This window comes from Sminthopsis crassicaudata, chromosome 5, assembly GCF_048593235.1.
Source record: "Sminthopsis crassicaudata isolate SCR6 chromosome 5, ASM4859323v1, whole genome shotgun sequence".
In the NCBI taxonomy this organism is placed as follows: domain Eukaryota; kingdom Metazoa; phylum Chordata; class Mammalia; order Dasyuromorphia; family Dasyuridae; genus Sminthopsis; species Sminthopsis crassicaudata.
Window position 1 is genome coordinate 104638483 of NC_133621.1, and position 24814 is coordinate 104663296.

A 24814-nucleotide genomic window follows, 5' to 3' on the forward strand; every position below is an offset into this window, starting at 1 on the left:
ATCCTCACAAAGGCTTGCTTCTATGCCAATTTTGTAAATTGCTTTATAAAAGTGTCATCCATATCCTCCATTTAACTGGGAAGTCTCTAGTAAAAATAGCTTTCATTTATATGACTTGATCAGACTACGACTGAGGCCCTCAAACATGATTTGACTCCTCTGTAATTAGCCTGAGTCCAGTGATCTTTTACTTGACTGTCAGGTACAGTGAGGGCATGGAATATTTTTATTTCATACAGTTCAACACAGCCATCAAACTCAAAACAAAGACCCTTCTTTCTATGTCCTTTCTTATTTTGGGGAAATAATGTATTCAGCACTGGCATGAATCCTGGGGCAGATTTAACCTGGCTGAAGCTATGTACCATAAACATGTTTCACTACTTTATAACCAGCCAGGCCCCAGGCATCCACCAATTCCTAGAATAGCAAGCAGATAAGACCATAAACCTGACATTGACTTTATAACATTGTGGACTTACCTTTTATTTTCTTTCATCTTACTACATTTCACTTTACAATTAATAATCACATTATTTTTGAAACTGAGAAACAAGAATTTACTATCCTATGACTCCATTTAGAATATCTGTGATTTGCATACATATATTGTATTTAATTTATACTTTAACATATTTAACATGTATTGGTCAAACTGCCATCTGGGGGGGGGGGAGGAGGGGAAAATTAGAAGAAAAGGTTTGGCAATTGTCAATGTTGTAAAATTACCCATGCATATATCTGGTAAATAAAAACTATTAAAATAAAAAAAAATTAAAAAAAGAATATCTATGATTCTGAATCTCTTTCTACCTATGCTATATCTTCTCCAAAGAATCACTCCTTGTTCCTTCATACCCAGCCCCATCAGCCACATCCTTCAGTGTCTCTATCTTATGTTTCTCTAGCTTTTTCTCATGCTCCCAGGAAAACCTATTCTACAAGTTGTCCTTCATACTTTATTAGACCTGAGTTTTTCACTTGGAAATTAAAATATGTATATTTTTACCTACAGTTATACCTCTTGTTTTCCTCAGTAGGATGGTACACTTCTTGAGAGTAGACAGTCACTAAGAATTTATGAAACTCCTGTGTTACAAGTACTGTGCTAAATGTTTCTGTATCCTCAGCACTAGCACAATGTCTGGCACACAATAGACATTTAACAAATACTTGTCCAATTAAATTGAATATCGTTTATTAGAGTCTGCAAATTACCTCTTATTGAGATCTTCACAATAACCTGATGAGGTAAATATTATTATTCTCAGTTTACAGATGAGGAAACATGTAGAGGGGTCATAGTCAGTGGAGAAACTCTGGGCAAGGTATAAGACCCTTCAGCTCAGAGAGAACCTGCTGACAGTGTCTGGTTCCACTCCCTATCTCCCCTAAGGGCTCTCAGCCTTCCTGAGAAGTCAGGGGGTGGTGACAACCTGTGTTGTGATGGAAGCAGAGTGATAGCAGATGGAAGAGTGATATCAGGTGGCAAAGTACAATAGCAAGTTGTTTATGTGGTTCTACATGCTCAGTGTTGTTTTTGTTACATTACATAAAGGGGAAGGTTCTTAAAATAAATGGACTCCATTTTTCCACCATCCTTGGAGTCTGGCCTCATTACTTCTCCACAAGGAAGGTATATTTTAATCACCCCAGTGTGGGGGCTCTAAAAACAATGGTATGTTTTGTCACCCCAACTTGGGGGCTCTAGAAAGCAGGACACAACATTTGGTGCCCAACGGAGGGGCAAGAATTACAAGAAGAAGTAGAGCTGTTCGGGAGAAGGATCTTTCCAGAGTTAAGGAAGAAGACCCCCGATAAGACTTTTTTTAGTCAGGATAATTAAATGGGCCAATATATCAAAGGGCTGAGCCAGGAGACTGATGAGAGAACTCTCTCAGTCTCCTTGTATCATCTTCTCACAAGAGGAGATCCATTCTGGGTTGGATCTCCAACAGCCACTGCCAGGTAGCTCCCGTGTAGGCCAACAACTCTCCTGTGTATTCCAACAGAAACAGGTTTAAAAAGTTTAAGTAATTTGCCCTGAATCATCTATTTGGTGATTTTGGTGAGGAGTTGTTTGTATTTAGACCTTCCTGCCTTCAAATCCGTTATTCTTTCCCTTATGCAATGAGATAGTTATCAGTTTTGTTTTTGGATATTATCACTAAAAAGCTTTCACTATGATGGTGAGAGCAGCTTAAATAAAAAGGAAGAGAACAATAAGGAAGGGTCTGATCCTAGAGACACTTCAAAATAGATTGGCTGAAGGGAACAAAAGGAAGGCAGAAGAATCCAAATTGACTGTAAGGTTCCATCCTATGTCACCAGAGAGAAGGTTAATGTTCTTTTTTTTCTTCCTTTTTTTCTGGCTGAGGCAATTCGGGTTAAGTGACTTGCCCAGGGTCACACAGCTAGGAAGTCTTTAAGTGTCTGAGGCCAGATTTGAATTCAGGTTCTCCTGACTTCAGAGCTGGTGCTCTATCCGCTGCACCTAGCTGCCCCTTAAGGTTCATGACAGAACAAGGAGAGTCAGGAGGAGGAGCTAGCTGGACAGAGTATGAATTTGAAATAAATATTTATAAATGAATAAGTAGTTGATATTGTTGATTTGTTATTCTAATACACAACATCCTTTTAAATAGAAAGTCTATTGCCATGCATAAATGTATGCTATTTAACATTATATTCAAACATGGGAAAGACTTAAGTGGTTGCCATAAACATAAGCCATAGTCAAAAACCAGCTGGTGGCTTAAACCCAAGTCACAAGGAGTGGATCCCTGTAGAAATATCTTGTATTGTGCTAGCTTTGAAGCCCATCCCCAAAAGAGTTACAGCAAAGTTTTTCCTCCAAAAACCACATAGTACAGCATTTTTTTTTGTTTTTTTTGGAAGAAGTGGGGAAAGGGAGGAATCACTAAATGTTGTTGACTGACCATCACTTCAGCTGAAGTGGTAGGGTGGAAAAACAAATTGGAATCAGAAGGCTTAAATTAATTTGGGAAAAAATGGGTAATAGCTAACATTTATATATTGCTCTAAGTTTTACTAAGTGCTTTGTATATATATATCTTATTTGACCTGGTAGGTACTATTGAATAGGGACTATGAGTTGATTGCTATGTAGAACTCCCAGATAAAGAAAATTACCAATGCAGTTGACACCTCTGCAACTTGTTAGAATATTAGTTTCCTGCCATTCCCCAGTTGATAAATGGTCCAATGTTATAAGAAGGCAGTTTTCAGAAGAAGAAATTAAAACTGTCAATAATCACATAAAAATGCTTTAAATCACTAATCATTAGAAAAACACAAATTAAAACAACTCTGAGGTACCACCTCATACTCATCAGATTTGCTAAGGTGACAGAAAGGAAAAATGATAAATAGTAGATGGCCTCTGGGGAAATTGGTAGACTAATACACTGTTGCTGGAGTTGCAAACTAGTTTAATCATTTTGGAGAACAATTTACAACTATGCCCAAAGGATATAAAACTGTGGACACCCTTTGACCCAGGGTAAATACTGAAACAAAATCAATACTGATACTAGATCTATACCCCAAGGCGATCAAAGAAAAGGGGAAAAAATCCATATGTACAAAAATATAGCAACATTTTGTGGTAGCAAAGAATTAGAAACTGAGGATATATCCATCAATTGGAGAATAGGTGAATGAATCATAATATAAAAATGAATGAAATACTATTATTCTGTAAGAAATGATGAAGAGGGGCAGGTAGGTGGTGCAGTGGATAGAGCACCAGTCTTGAAGTCAAGAGGACCTGAGTTCAAATTTGACCTCAGACACTTAACACTTCCTAGCTGTATGACCCTGGGCAAGTCACTGAACCCCATTTGCCTCAGCAAAAAAAAAATGATGAGATTGGTTTCAAAAAAACCTGGGAAGGCTTGCATAAACAAATGTAAAATAAAATGAGTAGAACCAAAAGAATAACCTATACAATAATAGCAATATTGTAAAGACAATTAATTAACTGTGAAAGACTAAGTAACTAATCCACCACAATCCCAAAGTACTCATGCTAGAAAAATCAGTCTCCAGAAAGAAAACTGATGGATTGATGGAGTGCAGATTGAAGTATATCTCTTTCCCCCTTTTATTTATTTTTCTTGACTTTTTTTTATTCTACAAACAAGGTTCTTTATTTCTAGACTCTAGGAATTCTTTCTGGATGTTCCCCATACCTAGAATACTACTGACCTCTCTGGCTTGCTTTAAATCCTAACTAAAATCCCACCTTTTCCAGGAAGTCTTGATTAATTCTTAATTCCAATGCCTCCTCTCTGTTAATTATCTTCTATTTATCATACACACATACACACACACACACACACACACGCACACACATTTGTTTGCATGTTGTTTCAACCCCATTAGATTATAAACATCTTGAGGGCAGAGACTGTCTTGTTTCTTTTTGTATCCTCAGTGCTTGGAACAGTGCCTGATACATAGTAGGTGCTTGATAAATGTTATTGATTTTTTTTCCTCCTAGAACATGATTAATGCAAAAATATATTTTGCATGACTTCATATGTATGATAGGTATTATATTTCTTGTCTTCTCAGTGAGGTAGAGGGAAGGAGAAGATTTGGAACTGAAAAGAATGTTAAGTTTTTGAGAGCAGGGCTCATCTCTCTTTTTAAATGTATACTCCCAGTACTTAGCACACAGTAAGAATTTAATAAATGTATTTTCTTTTTATTCATTTATTGACAGTTGTCAAGGCACTTGAGAGATTCACTTGCTCAGTGTTACTCAACTTGTATGTGTCTGAGGCAAGGTTGTAACTCAAGCCTTCCTGGCCTCCAATTTCATAACTGTATCCCCTTTGCCACCTACTTGGAGCCTCAACTTCCTCATCTATAATTGAGGATACTGTAGTAAATTAATTCTAAGATCCTTTCCAGTTCTAAATCTATGAACCTGTAAAATCAGATTGCTGTCATTGCCTGTGCCTTGCTTGTAAGAGACAGCTGATAAATATTAGCTTCTTGTCTTTGTATTCCCAGTGCCTAGCAAAATGCCTTCTTTACAAAAAAAGTTGAATTGAGTTAGTTGATTTAATAACAATTCCTATCTGTCTAAAAGTCTAGAAAATATTTAGTTTTGGGATACTAAAAGAAATATGAACTGAGGTAAACTACTCAAAGAAATTTATGAACAAATAGGAAGACAGAACAGTCATGTGTCAAAGGAGAGATAGATTCCTTTGGCTATTATTTTCGTAATGAAAAGAAAAAGAAAGGAAAACTTCCAGCACTTTGGATGGGATCTCTTTGATGAACTTATAGAAGAACATGGACCAGAATCACACAGAATAGGCAGATGTAAAATGTTTGGGTTGTAATCTGTATCATGGTCAGGATTATTTTACATGAATGAGAGATCATGTCCATTTGAATTGAGATATTCAATAAATATTGGCTGATTGATTTTTTTCCCTAATCTTCTCTTTGTAAACCTCCCAAAGTGGCTTTCAAAGCCACTTCATCAGGCTATTACCACTATTTCCTTTTCATCTTTCTCATCTTTTCCTTCCTCTCATCTTAGGTCAGTTTTATGAAGCTCCTTTCATTTGACCAGGAACTCTCAAATTCTGAGCCTGTCCTCCAAATGGTGTACTTGTCTTTACTTAAGCAGTTCCTGAAATCCTATGTCCTCTGGGAAGTGTGTTATGTGTTATTGCATAAGTCAGAAGGCAGATTTTCTCCAGAATTAGGGCCAGAGGAAGGTGAGATAAACACATATCTAAGTATACCACATTCAATAAAAAGGATGGAAAGGTGCTTTGACAAGTACATTTTTAATACATATACTATTACAATAAAAAAATATTTTCTCCATGCTAGATAGGTACTTATTTATTAGGTCTATGATGTAAAGTAATAAAAAAGAGCACAATTTTCAAAAGAGACAATACAATTCTCAAATCTTCCCTTCTTTCTCATATTTCCAGTGAAGCTAGGATGAAATTCTAATGATTGCCATTCCCTTTCCCCCACCCCATCCTACACTTATCTTTGTTTTGTGTGATATGTAAATATTTATTCTTGTGTGTGCATATTTGAAGGATATTTATTTTTTTAGTTGCCATTTAACTCTTCTTCATGTTTGTCTAAAAACAATTTTTTGTTTGTTTGTGACATAAGGTCATGGAAAAATTTTAAAATCACTGCACATAGATCCTTTCGTATTATGGTTAATTTGAATTTAACTTCTTTTTTGATCATTATAAAAAAATAAAGTTGAGATAAGCTGTGTGCTTCTGTAAAATTTATCAACTCAGATTTCTTTCTGAAATTAGTTGATTCAGTTCAGTATCAGATTTCTCTAGGGCTGAAATCCCCACCTTGCCTTTCTAGCTTTATCTCTTGGTCAGAATTCACTTTGTATCTGATAACCTTCTTTCCTTTCCTGGATTTTCTTTTTCTTCTGCTCTGTTGGAGGATGTGTGATTTAACCTATACGTACACAACCCAACAAACAGGTGTGGAGGAATAATAGGATCTTTGCCAAATAGAGATGCTTTAAAATGGAGCTTTGAAGAAAAACAAACTACTGGATTCCCCTACTGTTAATTAGGGAAGAATAAGGAAAGCTCTAAAAGTAAGAATTGCCTTCAGAAATTGCCCCAGACCTTACTCCCTACAAATCTTTCACCACAGAGAAATCTTCATCTCTTACTACAAATGTATCGGCGCTGGCCACCTTAGCAGAGAGATCCCTGGTCACAAGACTCCGGTTTTGTCTGGGGCCGGTTACTATTTACATTTCGGAGCCTGGAGAAAGCTCTTCCTCGGGACCAGGTCTCTAATCTGTAAAATAAAGGGGCTGAGTAGTTGATCTCTAAGGCCTTTTTTCAGCTCTAAAATTCTGAGGTTCTAGCATCCCCTGCTTCCCAGCCTCCTGGAGAGCTCCTTCTCGCCCCTGACCCTCATTCCCTTTTCCTTAGTTTCCCCGGTCCCTCACAGAGCACCGTTTGTATTACCTCTCAGGTTTTTTTTTTTTTGTTTTTTTTTTTTTTTTTTTTTTTTAAATCCTAGGGAAAAGCCAGTGGGCTTTGGGCGGGTGTATGTATGTGTATGTGTGGTGGGGGGAGAGGTTGATAGAGGCGGGGGTGTCGGGGAGGGCCGAGGGAGGCGGCCCCTGATTGGCTGGGGAGGGGGAGTGGAGGCACGGAGTTTCCCACAATGCCCCTGTGCGGTGCAGCCGCGGATGGATGCTGCGGGAAGGGGCTGCCATTTGCTGCCCCAGCCAGCGGCGCGCTGACCTGCCCAGTCTCCTGCAGTCGCCGCCACTTGGCCCCGGCCCGGGTCCTTGCAGCCGCTCCACCTCAGCTCTGTCCGTGGTTCCCGGGGTCGCCAACATGAACACTAGCTCAGGGAGCGGAGAGGAGAAAGGGGCTGCCGGCAGCAGCAGCAGCGGAAGCGGCGGTGGCGGCGGCGGCGGCGGCGGCGGGAGCTGCTGCCGCGGAGCCGAGGGCGGTGTACCGGACACGCGGAGCGCAGGGGCTGGAGCTTCGGCGGCGGCGGTGGCGGCTGCAGCAGCCGCCCTGGAGGAGCCTCAGGCCACCGGCCAGAAGGAGAAGGACGAGGCTCTGGAGGAGAAACTGAGAAACTTAACTTTCCGGAAGCAGGTCTCTTACAGGTAGGAGAGAGAAACCCAAGAGTCCCAGGGATTTCCAAGTCCTTTTAAGAGGTTCCTCAAACCCACTCCTTTCTCTTTCCTTAAAAACGATTATCAGGAAGTTGGAGACACCTGCCGAGCTTTCCTTCTCTTCTCCCCACCCCCACTCCCATTTCCTGGAATCTTTACCCTCCGCACAGCTTCGTGTCTGGAGTCGGAGGCTGTTCCTTTCCCACCCTGTCCTCGGGCTGAGCTTCTGGAGACTGGAGAAAAGAAGGGTTCCTTGGTTCTTTAATTCAGAATAGGAGGATGGTGGTGGTGGTGGGAGATCCAGGTAACCCGAAAGTCGTTCCTAAAGTTGCCCATCAGTCATTGCCTCCCTTAGTCACCAGAAATCCCCCAGATTTCTCTAGATGGCACCTTGGCACTAACTTAAGAACTAAGATCACTCCGACAGGTAGAAGCGAAGAGCAGAGCAGCTTTATATTTAAGAGGAAAAATTATATTCACAAAACCCTGCAACTAACAAATGTATAAATATGTATGTACACACATATATGTATATATATTTGTATATATAGACCTATACCTTAGTATCATGATCTGGGCTGCCTGCGTGTGTTCTGTGCAAAAGTGTGGGGGGTCTCCTACAGTTTACTCTTGGTGTCACGATGAGGAGACCCATGTTAAGAACAACACAATCATAATCACTTCCTGGAACTATATAATTGGGGCTAGGGGAGGGAGAATAGAAGGAAGGTAAAGGTAGTAGATGTTGGCAGCTATTCTAGCCAGAATGGTGTAGAAGAGAAGCTCTTCACTGTAATGCATCTCACTAAAAGGCAAAAATGAAGTGTTATGCAGAGAGAATCAAGATATTGTCTATTTTAGGGCAGCTCAAATGGAGGAATTAGTGGGTTTTCTTATGATAGATCAAGGATTGGGGTAATGTGGGGGTCATAGATTACTATCATCTTTTTCTTTTTGAGATTTAATATATTATTTGAGAAAAGATCTGAAAAAAGCAAGCATCTTCATCTAAAAAAACAAAACAAAACAAAAACAAAAAAACCCAAACAAACTTATGTGTTCCCTTCCAGAAAGCTATATCCAGCCTGTTAACCCATGGACTGTTATGTAAGCAAAGGCAAGTGACAAAGGTGTGTGGGTTTGAGAGAGTGTGTGTGTGTTTGGGGTGGGGGTAGATAGGTGAATCACTAAGATCCCTATAGACATTGTGCCTGGCTGGGATCCCTCAGACTTATAGATCTGTTTGTTCTAGTCATTTACTGAATGTAGGTAATGTGATTTCTACTTTTTCATTGTTGCAAAATTGCTGGTTGAAGAAGTTGCATTCCAGAATTCCTGTGTTGCATTTTTGTTCCCAGTAGGCTGAGGGAATTTCCCACCTGAGTTGCTCTTTCTGTTACTCACTTAGATCAGGACCAATCAGATTTCGATCTTCATATTTTGGCTTTCTAAAAATAGGGTAAGAGGAGGTGGGAGTGATGGGGAAGGATGGCTCTAGGGAGGCATGTTAGGACATAGAGCATGCTACTTCTTACTTAGTCCTTGGGAAGCTGGAGCTGCTATGCAATCTAGTGCTGTAATGATCAGGAGTTAATTTATATGAAGCAACTCTGCTGGGTCTCTGTTGTCATGGTCCAAATCACTTCCTAGAATGGAATAATCCAACATTATCATTTGTATCAACTCCTCCCTATGTAGGTCTCAGGCTGACATTTGTAAGGGAAAGCAGATCAAATTCCAAAGGGATTTTCTGTCTGGTCATAGGCTTTTGAATTCCATTTTAGTGAGGTGGGTGCTCTTTAAGCATCATTTCCCTTTAAAATCTTTATCTGCTAATTTTCTGAGATCTTGAAAAAATGTCTCTGTTGTTTTGAGAGTTGTGACCTTTTACTTCATGTCTTATGACCCCCTCAGATGAGGTCAGATGGTATATGGAAGGAATGGAAAGAAGAGAATCAAGGCAAAAGACCCCTACAGAGTATTCTTGCTCCGGGTGACTTGGAAAAATTATCTTCCTGACTGCCATCTGCATCAGAGTCATCAGCTGGCCTGAGCCCTGAGTCCTGACCATGCTTACAGATGGTCTGAAAGGAAGGGAGAACAAGCTTTTTGGTGGTTTGGTATCTGTTTGCCTAGGAGGAGCTCTTTAATTCATTACCTCAGCTCTGATAGCACCTGGAGGGAAAAGTGAGGTCATAGGATCATAGGACCGTGAGATTATAGATGGATTTAGAGCTAGAAGGGGCTTTAGGGGCTATTGAGTTCGTCCTTCTCATTTTACAGATGAGAAAATTGAGACCTGAAGAGTTTAAATGACTTATTCAGGTTCACATAGCTAGTATCTGAAGCAAGCTTTGAACCCAAGGCTTCCTTTCTGTTTCTAGATGTAGTACTTATCTGCTTTTTCTTGAGAAAAAACTATCTGAAAAAAGCTATCACAACATGGATCCAGCTTGAGATGGTTCATGAACTGTGTGTGTGTGTGTGTGTGTGTGTGTGTGTGTGTGTGTGTGTGTTGTGCATATATGGGTCTGGGTTATGGGGTGGGGAGAGAAAAGGCAATATTCCAGGATTAGATTTTGAGTTGAAAGGAAGTTTCTGGAATAACCAGTCTGTTCCCTTCCCAGAAAGAAAAATTTTACTCAAGAACAGAACAGTCAGTAAGTGGTGGAGTTGGGATTTGAATCTGCATCTTTTGACTCCACATTTAAAGTTTTCCATAGCATCAGTTAAAAATTGTTCAGGAATATTGATATGGATGCAGGCAAGAGTTTCAAGATATACTCTGCCTTACAAAGGTCGGTTTATTTGAATACAGCCTTAGTCTTCCATTTTTTAGTAAGTTAATAAACTTTGGATTGTCAGAGGATTAAAAGTATGAGTGCCTTACCTGCTCAGTTGCTTTTCTGGGCTTTTTTGAAGAACATGAGCTTCTTGTGAAATGGCACTTGACAGAGTGAGGAAAAGGGGTTATGTTTTGGGGGAGGTGTGTGTGTGGGGGTCTCATCATCTATTTCTGTTGCTAAGGAACATATAAACCAAGGTTTAAAAATAAATGAGGAGTGGGTGGGCATGCAGTGACTCCTGTCTTTTTAGAGACCAGAGCCCTTTTCAAAAACCTTTAAATAGCCATTTCTGGAGGCTGATTATTCATTTTGCTTGACTTTGACTTTGTTAAGGAAAATAAACTCCTTTATACCCCAGATTTCCCCTCATTATCTCATCCTTCTTGAGTTTTTTTTTTTTTTTGGGGGGGACTATTTTTCCATGAGGATTTTTCTTTTCTTTCAGTTCCTGCTACCCTAGAGCAAGCAGGCTTTGTAGACACGCTGTGTTTATGAGGCAGTAGTGAGCCAGTACTTTTCTCTTAAAATTAGTACCTTTTTTTCTTTACAAATTATGGTGCTACAACAGATACATACATGCAAAAGACTATGTCATGTGTAGGAGATTTTTTTTCCATCCTTTTGGACTCCCATTTACATCAGCACAATAGAAGCTATTCTCAGAAACACACTAGTTTTCAGAGGATACATTTTAGGTGGGGTGTGTGTGTGTGTGTGTGTGTGTGTGTGTGTGTGTGTGTGTGTGAGAGAGAGAGAGAGAGAGAGAGAGAGAGAGAGAGAGAGAGAGAGAGAGAGAGAGAGAGAGAGAGAGAGAGAGAGAGAGAGAGAGAGAGAGAGAGAGAGAGAATGAGAATATATATGAGGGAGGAGAGGAAAACAAGACAGGAACAAGGGGAGAGTGAAAAGGGAGAGAGAGACAGAAAGAGAAAGACAAAGAAAAAGAGACAGAGAGATAGAGGAGGGAGAGAGATTTTGTATGTGTGGCCATAGCTGCCCACTTGCTGCTTTTTCTCTTTCCACCTGTTCCAAATGTAGTTCTCCATGACCTTTTATCTCCTTACAGATCACAGTGACCTTTGGGCACCTGTACTTCTTTCATATTTAAACTGAAAAAATTCCTCTGCTGATTTGCAGTGAAGCTTATACATTCTAACACATGGCAGGGAGAAAAATATAATTGTTAAGGACTGCTGAGAAACATTCTTTCACCCACATGGCACATGCCATCTCTACAAAGATACCCTTATGAGATTTTCATATGGTGACAAAAAAAAATACTACCCAGGTGCAATGTGGGTGAGTATAGAATCCAATGAGAAATTCACACTTCTGCTATCATATGGGCAGCCAAGTGTGAGAATAAAGTATGATTCTGAGAGGGAAGAGCACTGGGATATATTTCTTATGCTCTCACCTGCTTGCAAGGTGTTTCATTGCCCTTTGCCTTGGTTTCTCTCTATATAAAATGAGGGTAGAAATGCCTTCTTTCTGTCATTTCTGACAGGACAAGATGAAGGTGAATTAAACACCATTTGAGGGTTGCTGTATGTTGCTTAGCCTAGAATGTTGCATATACAGAAAGTATCTAAAATCAATAAATACTTTCTTTAGTGCCTATTTTTTTATTAACTTGGCAATTAAGACATTTTATTAGCCTTCCATTTCTTCATTTTCCAACACAGAATAAAAATAGAAGAAAGGCTAATATGGATATAGAGGAATGGTATGGATCCAGTTGTTACTTCTTAATTATTATTACAAATATAACTCGCTTCAAGAAAGTTAAATAGTAACATTAAGAATTTTCTGCTTCAGGTGGTGTTATAGAAAAGGATTCTGTGGTTTGTAATAAGTTGGTTACTTATACCTGGTACTGTGGTAATAGTTTTGGCCTGATATAGGAGATCTGAGTTTAAGATCTAGCTGTTGAACTAGTCATTTCCTTTTTCTAGGGTGGGAAAGGACTGTATTAGATGACTTCTGAGGTTCTAGCTCATTAATTCTGAGTTGTCCAATGCTAACTCACATTTTATATAGCACTTTAAAAAGGCTTTCCTTATAATAACCATGTGAAGTATGTTATTATGGTGATGATTGTTATCATAAATATTGCTTTGGACTAAAATTGTATTTTAATTTGGTGATAGGAACTCCCAGTGAGGAAAATCCCTCTGCCAATATAGATTCTCAACTACTTTGCAACTCACCTGGAGTTACCTGAAGAGGCTGAGAAGTTGCTTTCTTATGGGCATGTGACCAGATTAGGTGGAACTTGAACCCTGGAAGTCCTGACTTCCAGGCCAGCTGTTGATATACCCCACCATCTTTGTATTAAAATGAGGAAATTGAGGCTTTGAGATGAAGGTCCTTGACTTCAATCCCAATCTCTTTTCTTCCACTATACCATCCTATCTCCTTTTCTATGAATCATGTGCTTGTCAGAGATATTATAAATCTGATCAATTTAAGAAATAGAAAAAGAGCCAGTGCCAATGGAAGATATTTCAAATATAAAGATAAAGAGTATTGAAGTGTGCTGGATATGGTATTGCCCATCTGAGAATAATCTCCTCTTCTCTGTTTTCACCACACTCCTTGCCCAAGTAGACTTCCAGGGCCATCCCATTTAGAACCAAGGTCAGAAGGATAGGACTACTGAAAGAAGCACTATTAAAAATGGATAAAATAAACTGTTTATTTCAACTTTTCGTTAAGGAAATAAACACTTGTGCCTTATTTGGGCAACTGGGATGTTTTTGTCCTAGGGAGCCAAATTTCTATAGCCCAGAAAGTAACTGAAGTCCTTCACCAGCATAGAAACAATAAAATTTAACATTAACACAGTTCAGAAAAATTAATTAAAATAGGAACCTATCAGATGACAGGCTAGAGTGAGCTTCTCTCTCTTGTCCCCACATGCATGTCAGACTCCTTGGAAGCAACCTCAAGCTCTGTCTTAAGGTCCTTAAGCTGTTCCCTTCTCACTCCTGCTCAACTTGAGGGCATGTCCCAGATATAGTTTGTGATTCTTTCCTAGGCAACACTCACCTAGAACAAACCTTCTATCAGTAGTCCTATCCTTCAGATCTTTGATTCTTTACTCAGTATGTATTTGTATTAAAGAAGCAGGATAATATGATAGAAAAAGCACCAGAGTGCTTCAGACTTGGGTTCAAAATTTAATACCCTCACTCAGTAGCTCTGAGATTTTGGGTAAGTCAGAATTGAGCTTGCTCTCCTTGTTTGCTATCTACCCTTCCTACCTGGGAGAATCACATGAAATAATGTATATGAAATTATTCTGTAACCTGTAAAGTGTTATATGGAACATCATGAGATTTAGGTTGTTCTTTGCCCCTTTGCAGGGCTTTGCTTTATCCTTGAATTTTTGTTTTCACAACATTGATGTTTTTATTCATACAGCAAACATTCTAAAAAAGTATCTACTATATGTCAGACATGGTGCTGAATGCCGGAGAGTCAAGATAAAAAGAAATACTCTCTGCTCTCAAGGATCTTACTTTTTATTGAAGGCATAAGATGCTCTCTCCACTGGCTTTTTTTTTTTTTCAGGGCACATAACCAATGCATAATCTAGATGAGCAAATATTTTCTCAAATATTTAGAGAGATACTTTGGAATGAGATTATAAAAAAGAAAGGCCAATCCAGTGGGGTCATGCTATTTATTGATATCTAATAGATTCTAGCTAATCATGCTTATCTTATAGATACAATTTGTTTCCTTCTAGGCAACTAAGTGGTACAGTATCTGTCTGGAGTCAGGAACTCATCTGGACTTGGACACTTATTAGCTATGTGACCCTTGACAAGTTATCTAACCCTGTTTTCTAAAAAGAAAAAACCCAGGGCAGCTAGGTGGCGAAGTGGATAGAGCACCAGCCTGAAGTCAAGAGAACCTGAGTTCAAATGTGATCTCAGACACTTAACACTTTCTAGCTGTGTGACCCTGGGCAAGTCACTTAACCCCAATTACCTCAGGGGGGAAAATTGAGTCATAAAGAATTGGACACAGCTGAAATGACTGAACAATAATATATATTATAGTTCCAATTATAGTGACTGGTACCATGTGACATGGATTTTAGTGGTATAGATAGGCCATTTTCAACAGATGTAAATAAATGAGAGCTAGGGATAGAACAGCACACAAAATAGCTACTTATGCATTTTCTATAGTGGTCATTAAAATAATGCTGAATGTAATTAGCCAGTTGCTAACTATTTCAAGGGGATACAATATTAGAGCAAAATTAAAGAAATAAAAACTGCTAGGTGCAAGTACCTTCTACTGATTTTCTATTGTTATCAATCACTGCATAGTTTATCTTTTGTTTTCATTTATACTTGAAAGAAAACTTCTAATTTTCTCCCATTTATCATTTTGGTGTCCTAATGCCACTAGTCTTGTATCTGTTCATAGTTTCAGCTATTTTGCCAACCTCTTGGGGGCTTCAGAGTGGTATCATAAACCTTTAACTATCTATTTGTGCCTATCAAGGAGAAGGCATTAATTTGCTTCCCAAACACTACCAATTAGCTCTGGAACACTTTAATCCAGCCAATCCTTCGCCAAGGGAGAATATTGATTCCCTACTGCATGTACTTTGTGTTTACTTTTTCTCTCATGGTTAGACCCGAAATAGAGAAAAAAGTCATGGCTACTTAATTTGCCTGGAGAGTGTATAAAATCCTTCAATTGTCTTTTGGCTGATTCAGATAAGGTTCTTCTGATTATTACACTTCTGTCACTGACTTTCTCTTTCTACTAATCTAAGTCAGTTTTGATGTAAAGGTCATTGTATAGAAAATTGCATAAGAATATTCTTTAATCAGTTTAACAGTTCTCAGTGTTGTTGTTGTTATAAGCCAGTGGGTTAAGCCCTTTCCCCCTTTTAAATCTTTTAAAAACACATTTAAACAAATGGCAAATTCTAGTATTTTTGCCAAGAAAATGCTAAATGGGGTCACAGAGAGTCGCATAGAACTGTAAGGACTGAACAAAAACAAATAGATCATACTTCAATATTTAAATGGATTTATGAGCTCATCCTCCAACAATTCATATCATGGCTCCTCCCTGCCTTCTCATTTGCTATAACTCTTGTCAAAGTTTTCTCATTAATCCTCCCCAAGGGAGCTCTCCAGTCTGCTAGGTCTTTTGACGTGCTGTGTGTCCCCCAGCAGCACAGAGGCTATCTATCTGTTCTTTCTTACTCTTCTTACATTACAGGCCCACCTCCTTTTCTGGCCATACATCTCTTTGATAATATCTCTAACACGGCTCTGAGCTGCAATTTGTCATTAGTATTATGCTGTAGCCTATTTACTCCCACCATATGTTTCTTCATTGTCCTTTGGGTGACCTGCACTTTTATTTCTCAGAGATTGTGTTATTTTATGATTCTTAGCCATATAACACCACCAGAAAAAAATTGGTTTGAAAAAGATGAATTTTTGTTTCAGGGAGAAAGCTGGGTTCAGTGTAAGTACTTCTTAGCTCTGCAAATAAAATCTATCCCATTCTCTTCCTCCCATTTAGTTATGGGTCCAATTCATTTCCCCATCTCTAGTGGACATAGATGATGTACAGTTTTTTTAAAAAGAGATTTTTTTTCTTTCTAGGTGGCACATGGATAGAGCACTGGGTCTGGAGTTAGGAAGACCTGAATTCAAATCTGCTCTCAGATACTTACAAGCTGTGACCCTGGGCAAGTCACTTAAATGGGGATGATAATAGTGTCTAACTCCCAATTTGATGGGAGGATCAAATGAGATAATAATTATTTGTAAAAGCACTTAGCACAGTGCCTGTCATAGGGCAGCATCACATAAATATTTATTTCCTCCCCTCCCCATTCCCTTACAGGGACTTATATGACTTTTGCATTAAAGCCAATGTGATTTCTATGGAAAAAGAAAATTCTTTAGTTCAAGATTAGTTGATGACATTAACAGGCAGTGTTATAGAACAAATCCTGATATAAGCCAAAAAAAGGTCTGGCCACTATTAAGTCTGAGAAGAAAAAGATTTAGCCAGAATTGGCAATGACTATCACTAACTTAATATTTAAAAATGATGCTTCATATGGGTTAGCACATTCTTCTAAATCCAGTTAGTAAAGCAAACTTCTATTTATAAGCTTGATTTTCAGGGTTAATGTTAAAACTGCCTAGCTAGTATGAACATTAGGTAGAGCTTATACTTTAGTCATGATATCCATATATAATAAATGAACCATAAATAACAAATTAATAGAAGTTGTCATTCCCATTAAGAATATATACTTTCCTCATTTCTTTCTGTCTTTGTCTCTCTTTTTGTACACACACACACACACACACACACACACACACACACACAGAGGAACATCTATCGCTTATATTTGTCTTTTGATTCTTAGTTTCCAGGAAAATTATTCAGACTTTTCTTGAAACTTGATTTGATTGATACATTATTTTTCCATTTCTTGAATACTTATAGGGATCTCAATATTTTAAAAAGAAGCACATTCCATTTTTTGAACTGCTTTAATTGTTAGGGAATTCTCCCTTATATAGTGTTAAAATCTGTTTCCTCTAATTTGTACCCAAAGTTTTTCATTCTTCCCTTTGATTTCAAGGCTTCATAAGATTGGAGCAAATAAATGAAAGAATCCAAGTAGGAAGGCCCAGGTCATTGTTCATGGAAGTAGGGAAGGTCAGGCAGTCAGCCAGTATCCTCGGAGACAGAGAAGCTAGTCCTCAGGCACACAAAGAGCCCCACCTCTGAAAGGCTGAGCAAATGAGTCAGGAACCTAAGAACAGAAGCCTTGGCTCACAAGCATAGGAAGGAACAGGCCACTAAATATAAGTGGTTTGATCCAGTGTCTCCCTTTTCATAAATCACACCAAATAGAGGAGCAAAACCCATGGAAATCCCTGTAAAGAAAAATGTCCCTTTCCAAAGTAAGCATGCTTATTCATATACCCTTTTAATGTTCAGAGGAGGAAAAAACACCCCAAACAAAACAGGTTTACTTCAAAGTTTTCTGTCAAGAAGCCTGGATAAAAAGAAATGCCTAAGGTTTCAACATAGACATGAGCAATGATCCAGGAGGAAGGGTACATGGCTTTTATTTACTTTGAAGGGTTCAAGGGCTGACTGTCATGTGTTTACTGTAAAATGAAGCAAGACCTAGGGATCTAGTTATTAGTCAGTCAGCCAATCAACGGGCACTTAGTAATATCTACTATGTGTCAGGCACCATGCGAAGCATTAGAGATACAAAGAAAGGCAAATCAGTCCTTGCTTTCGAGGAATTCACATTCTAATAGGGGAGACAGCATACAAACAACGTTGCATAAATAAGATAGATACATGGATAAATTGGGAATAATCAATAGAGGCTTCTGATAAATTCTACTTTCATCTCTTTTAGAAACTGTATAGACCAAAAAGCTGAATTTTACTCCTCCCTTCCCCCAAACTATATATAGATACTCAGTAAATATTTGAAGGAGAATTGAAGAAAGGAGTTCCAAATAGTGAAATTAATGCAGCTCCAACTGGTATCTTCAGATATTGTTGAATGAAGCAAACATAATCTCTCAAAGAAGGAAGATAGGGCAATCTGACAGGTTTTTGAATGCCAAATGGACTTCCACACAGTAGCTAGGAAACAGACAGGTTTTTAAAACTTGAATAATTCTTTCACACATGAGGACTATCTCCAAGATTCCACAGGAAAATGAAACTCGATTTCAAAAATAAACTTTGAGGCTATTTAAGAATAAAAGAACTTTTTATGAGTCAATGATGAAACAGTTATAAAGGACTACCAGCATTTTAGGATCAACTTTTGGAGATATCTTCAGAATACTAAAGGACAGTGTTTTATTCACTCTTTTTTTTTTGAAATAGCTTAGTTCAGCTAGATGGAATTTTTCTTAAAGATTTTTTTAAACCCATTTAACTTAAAATTGTGGCTTTATTTTCCTTTTAGACTCCCCCCCCTTACACAACCTCAAGATTATATCTTCCTAAATTCATACTTTAATCTGACTGCCTTCAGAGTCAAGTCACATTAAGCTAATAAGCTTTATTAATTGTTTGCTATGTGCTAATTACCATTCTCAGCATCAACAATACAAAGAAAGACAAAAAATTAGTCCTTAGTCTTAAGGAGTTCACATCCTAATGATAAGATGGTATGGAAACAACAAGTACATTAGGGTATATGCAGTGTGATTGAGAGATGAAAGTATATCTTCCCTCTTTAATCTTTAACCTGATGAGAGATCAGAGGTTGCAGGGATTTCTGTTTTAGCTTTATCCAATTGCTCTCTGACCATTCATGTCCCAAGGCAGTCCTTGTTATTCTGTCAGTAGAATTTATTAAAGACAGGGACTTTTGTGTGTATTTTTTGTATCTTCAGCACCTAGTCCAGTGCCTTGATGTAATAGGTGTTTAATACATGTTTATCTAACCGAATTCATTTCATGCTCAATCATCCCTTGCAACTTCAACTCTTTGATAGCAGTTTTGCAAAGGTAGAATCTCATCTTTGTTCAACTAGTGTTGATGCATCCCTACATGTGTGTTCCTGATAGCTTTTGTGATTGTTGTTCTTTGTTTATGAAGAGGACCAATGACATCAGGGCTGATGCTTTGACTTGCTCATGAATTAGATTTAAGTGAGCTCGAGTTATATAGAGTCATCAACATCACTCTCTCTCTCTTCTCGAGTCATTGGAGTCCAATGGCATAACAAAAATCAAGAAGACTAATACCTGTACTAGAATAGCCATGTTCTTTGGTAGAGAAGGTCTTTTTTTTTGAGATTCTTCCCTCTGCTAGGTGCAATCTTGTTTTCAACTATCACAGAATTTTGGAATTGGAACAGATCTCAGAGACAATCTAGACCAGTGGTCCTCAAACTTTTTAAAAAGGGGGTCAGTTCACTGTCCCTCAGACTGTTGGAGGGCCGCACTATAGTAAAAACAAAAACTCACACTCTGTCTCCCCCCCTCAGCCCATTTGCCATAACCCAAAGGCTGTATCTGGCCTGAGGGTCGTAGTTTGAGAACCCCTGATCTAGACCAATCTATTCCCCCAAAAGAATCGTCCTACTTAGTAAGTGATCCTCTAGCCTGTGCTTAAATATTACCAGTAAGGAGCAGCCTATTACTACTTCCTGAGATATCCCATTCCACCCTCGGGAAGTTTAATGTAAAAAAATTGTTATCCTTTTATCATTTTGTTTTCAGATATATCCCTCCTCTTCCTCTTCCTCAGAGCCCTTCCCTTCTAACAAAGAATAAAAGAATAGGAGATGGAAAGGAAATAAGTTTAACAAAATTAACTGACACATCAACAAAGTCTTAAAGTCTAAGGAAGTATTTGACTCATAATTTCCTACCTCTGTAAAGAAGGGGAAAAGTATATCTCCTTTTTTATTCTTTAGTGTCAAAGTTGAAAAGTATAATGACACTAGCTTTCAGTGTTAGAAAGGTGATTTTTTTTTCTCCCCTCTAATACCAGGCCTAAATTTGACCCTTTGAAACTTTAACCTACTGTTCCTGGTTCTGCCTTCTGAGATCAAATGGAACAATTCTAATTCATACTTCATGTGATAGCTTTTTAATTGCTTAATAACAGCTACTATTCTTTTCTTTGAGTCTTCTTTAGGCTAAATATTTCCAGTTCTTTCAACCACTCTTCATATGGCATAAGCTCTAGGCCTTTGACCATTCTGGTTAATAATAATAATAGCAAGCATTTACATATCACTTTAAGATTTGCAAAGCTCTTTGAATGTATTATTTTATTTGATCTCAGAGTACAGTGAGTTTATCATCCCTTTGTTCCTAAATGCTACAGATGTCTTAATAAAGCCTAAGTCTGTTACCTTTTTTGGCAGAGACATCACATTACTGACTCATGTTGATGTAGTATTCTACCCAAACCCTTGTATTTTTTAGACAAACTGCTGTCTAACCATATCTTCACAATTAGAACTTGTAAAGTAGTTTTTTTGAACCAACTAACATTCCAACCTCTCAGGAATGTTATTGATCCTCAGTCTGTCATCTAGTGTATTAGTCATCAGTTTCAGTTTACTATCACTGCCAATTTGATAAGAATGCTGCTGTCTATTCTTTTATCTGTGTCATTGATAAAAATGTTAACTAGTCCAGAACCAAGAAGATTGTCACTGGAGATCTCTTTTGACCATTCATCTTGGGAATCCATCTAAATGTATTGTCACCTAGTGGATCTCTTTTTTTTCCCCACCAGGATGATATGAAGAACTTAAGTCAAATAGTTTGCTAAGATCTAGGTAAACTATAGTTACAACAACATTCCTATCAGAAAAAGGGATAGGGGTAGGGGAAGGTTTTTTGGTCATGATTTTCTTGATACCATGATGACTCTCTGTGAACGTTTTTTTTTTCCTAGATAATTCATGAACTATCAGTCAATAAAACATTTTAGAATATTACCAAGAATTAAAGTGAAGTTCATCAGTATAGTTTGTAGATTTTGTTTTCTCCACTTTTCTAAATTAGGACAAAATTTTACCTTCTTCAGTCCTGTGGTAATTTTTCCATTCTACACAATCTTTCGATCTCAGTGACATCAGCTCAGCATTCACATTAGTTGGTATTTTCAGTAACAGAATATAGTTTATCTGGGCCAGATGACTTGAATTCATCAAGGATAACTAGGTATTCTCATTATTACTTGTCTTTGATGTCAACTCCCTATTAACTTCTCTGTTCTGTCCTCATCAATACAAAAGTCATTCTTTATGACGGAGAAAATAGAAACAAAATTAGATTTGAGCACACTGTGAAGTGTGGTCCCATCTCTTCTTTGATAGTCTGCTTTTCCTTAATATAGATTAAAGGAAAAAAACCACAAGTCTTTTATTGTCCTTAGTTTTCCTTACCAGGCCAGCTTTATTTCTATCTTTAGTGTTTCTAAGGCTATTCTTACAGTACCATGCTATGCTTTTGCATTCATCTTGTTACCTGTATTTTTTTTTCTTCTGTTCATATCCTTTTAAAACTCTAACTTGACTGAGGAGTTATTTCTGCCAAGCTTATTGGGCATGCATCTCCATCAGTCTCTTCAGGCAATTCCTGTTTCTTCTCATTGGAATAGTTTCTTTTTTTGTTTTTGAAATTTCATTCTTAAATTTTCCTTCTTTCTTGGATTTTCTTTCCTTGTAGAACTTGGTCCATAAGGTCTCGCTTGTCCTTCCTTTGCAGTTCTTGAAATATATTCACCAAAACTCTTGACAATGTCAGTCAGTGACTGACTTTTCTTTCCTTTTCTATCTCTGAGAAACTATGGTCACCTCTCACAGGATCCCTGTTATTCCTTTTCAGCAACCATTTTCATTTTACTGGTAAATCAGATCTAGAACAATCCTTCCCTTTGTTAGTTTTCACCTTAAGAAGCATGAAATTATCATAAAGGCAAATAAAAAAAGATATTACCTGCTTTATTTTTGGCAGATAGAGAGCTATAATAGATATCTGTACAATTAGAAGTCCTCAAAAATTACTATGCCATGTGTCAGTGTCTCATTCACTGGTGTGTTTTCTCATCTCCTTATGTTTCCTCCTTCTGTTCAGGTAGTCTTTAGTCCACTTTATTAAATTGTGGTTCACAATCCCATAGAGGATTTCATAATTGAATGTGGGTATTATTAAATTATGATTCATTATTGGTAAATGTTTGATTTGTATACTTGTTTTATGTAGGTATTTTTGGGGTCACATACAAAGTTCTTAGGCAAAAAGGGATCATGAGTGGAAAAAGTTTAACAAGTCTTGTTCTATAGTATATTCTGATAATAAAGTCTCTTCTTTTCTGCTTCTGTTCATTTTCATCAAAATGCTCTCTGTCATCTTTCTACTTTCTGAATTTTCTCATGTGATTATGCTTTCATGGTATAACCTATCAAATTTCTTTAGAATAAGGTACACCCCATTCAGATTCACATTCTAATCAAAGCTTTCATCTCACCCAACCTCAACAAGACATAAGAGGTTAAATTTACCTCTCTAAAAGTTTAAGGAAGTATTCCTTAGTTTCTCAGGTTTGTTGCCTAAACTTGAAGTATAGATCTTTGTGTATAGATCTTTCAGGTCTAGGTTTTACTCTTGGTTCCATTTTTTTTTTTTTTTTTTTTTTTTGTCTCCTATCTAATTGCTATTTTCCTGAATTGTAACTATTCTTTATGATCTCTGGCTTGGTGATTACATTAGGAGTTTCTGCCCTTTTCAGTTTAAAGACTCTTTGATAGATTTGAAAAACAGCAGGCAAATAAATTTATACAACATTTACCCTAGCTCCACCTGGGAGCCCATTATTTCTATATTTTGTATTACGGTTGAGAAATCCAGATCCCGTTCTCAGAAACCTTCTTCTAAACCAGCTATGTTGAGTAGGAAATATTTATTAAACTCCTATTATGTGCTAAGCACTGTGGGCAGAAGATAGTTCTCAAACTCCAGGAGTTCATAATCTAATATTTTGTGTGAATATAATAGCTATGTGAACAACTAGAGAGTCATTGCCTGCTTTTGTAAGTGTGTATCTGGGTACTATGTTCCTTTTTCTATTTGTTGTGAGTGCTAGACCTGGAGTCATGAAGACCCATGGTTAAATCCCATTTTTGATATTCATTAGTTGGGCTACCTTGCCTAGACAACCACTTAACTATTCCATTACTTAGGTGTTTCCTTAGGATTTATTTTCCAATTTATAGATAGTTGTGATTTGTGTTGAGGATTCTAAGAGTTCCTTATACCTAAAAAACCCCAAACAAACTTTGTCTATCTATGTATGAGAGCTGAAAAGGGCATATTTTTGGGGACCAAAGAATTACTTTATTTAGGTTGCCTATGGTTTCACCCTACTTTGAATTTCTACATTTCTAGTGTGAATACTTATCATATGTAGGTATGTGGCTAATGGAGTCTCAAAGAGCCTGGAGGAGTGGGTTGGGTTCTAGTTAAGATGCTTATATCCATGGGCTTTAGGGTTTAGGACTCTAAAAGAGCATTGCCACCCCAATTTGGTTTTTATCTTTCTTGAAGAAGCATTAATCCCAACATTAATCAGAGAGTGGATTGTAGTTATAAATGAGAATTTTCTTTGTTACATTGTATATATCAAATTATCACTATATATAAATAACTTTATACATCTACATATGAACAATAATTCTACTTGCATGGTGCTGTAAAGCATTTTCCTTAAAACAACCCTGAGAGGTAACTAGAATTATGATGATTTTACAGGAAACTGAGACTCAGAAAAATTAGTATGGCCCAAGATCACAGGTAAGGCAGATCCTTTGACTTCCATTCTAGCATTTGCGCTGCCCTTTACATTTCATTCTGCTTCATATAATATTATATGTGACAGTTACTGTAGAGAAGGCTAAGCTCTGAAGAAACAGTACTTTAGAATTATGGTATTCGAAAAGCCATTTGAGAGTCCCTTGGACAGCAAGGAGATGAAATCAGTTAATCCTTGAAGATATTAGTTTAGAGTATTCATTGGAGGGTCAAATAATGAAGCTGAAGCTCAGATAACTTTGCTCACTTAATGAAAAGACAGAACTCTTTAGAAAAGACCCTGATGCTGGAAAAAATGAAAGGAAAAGAAAAAGGGGTTTAGATAAATAGAAAGTGTCATGGAAGCAATAATCATGAGCTTGGATAGACTCAGGGAAATAGTGGAACCTAGAAAGGCCATGGGGTGATGAAGAGAGACAGATGAAAATGAGTGACTGACTGGCAATAACATGTGTGTGTATAATTGTATAAATATATATTAATTCATATACTGTTTTCAAGATGGCAAAATACCTTATAAATACTATCTCACTGGAATTTCACAGAAGCTTGATGAGCTGTGTTCTCAAGGTGAGCAAACATTTCTTAAGCCTTTAATGTGAATCAGGTAATGTGTTAAGATAAACAAGAAGAAAGATAATATTTGCCCTCAGTGTGCTTACATTATTATTATTATTATTATCATTATTCTTAGTGCTTACATTGTAATGGGAGAGGATAGTACATGAAAGGGAGCTGAAAAGAGGAGGGGGTGCAGTCCCCATAAAAAGGCATGGTGACAAAATCCACAGAATCAGAAGGAGAGCTGGGATAGAAATGAAGGAACGAATTTCTCTCAGAAATGGGAGAAAGGGACTGCAGGTATAGAGGGATGTTCCAGGGTAAGAAGACCATGGGG

At 37.7% G+C, this 24814-nt stretch overlaps 1 protein-coding gene across 1 annotated transcript in view; it reads left to right on the forward strand.

Moving 5' to 3' along the window:
* The first annotated feature begins 7249 nt into the window (after positions 1-7249).
* DGKI (diacylglycerol kinase iota) overlaps positions 7250-24814 on the forward strand; it is a 570574-nt gene continuing 553009 nt past the window's right edge. The window contains 2 exon segments of the mRNA XM_074267817.1: positions 7250-7332; positions 7334-7681. Coding sequence (XP_074123918.1) covers positions 7250-7332; positions 7334-7681 — 431 coding nt within the window.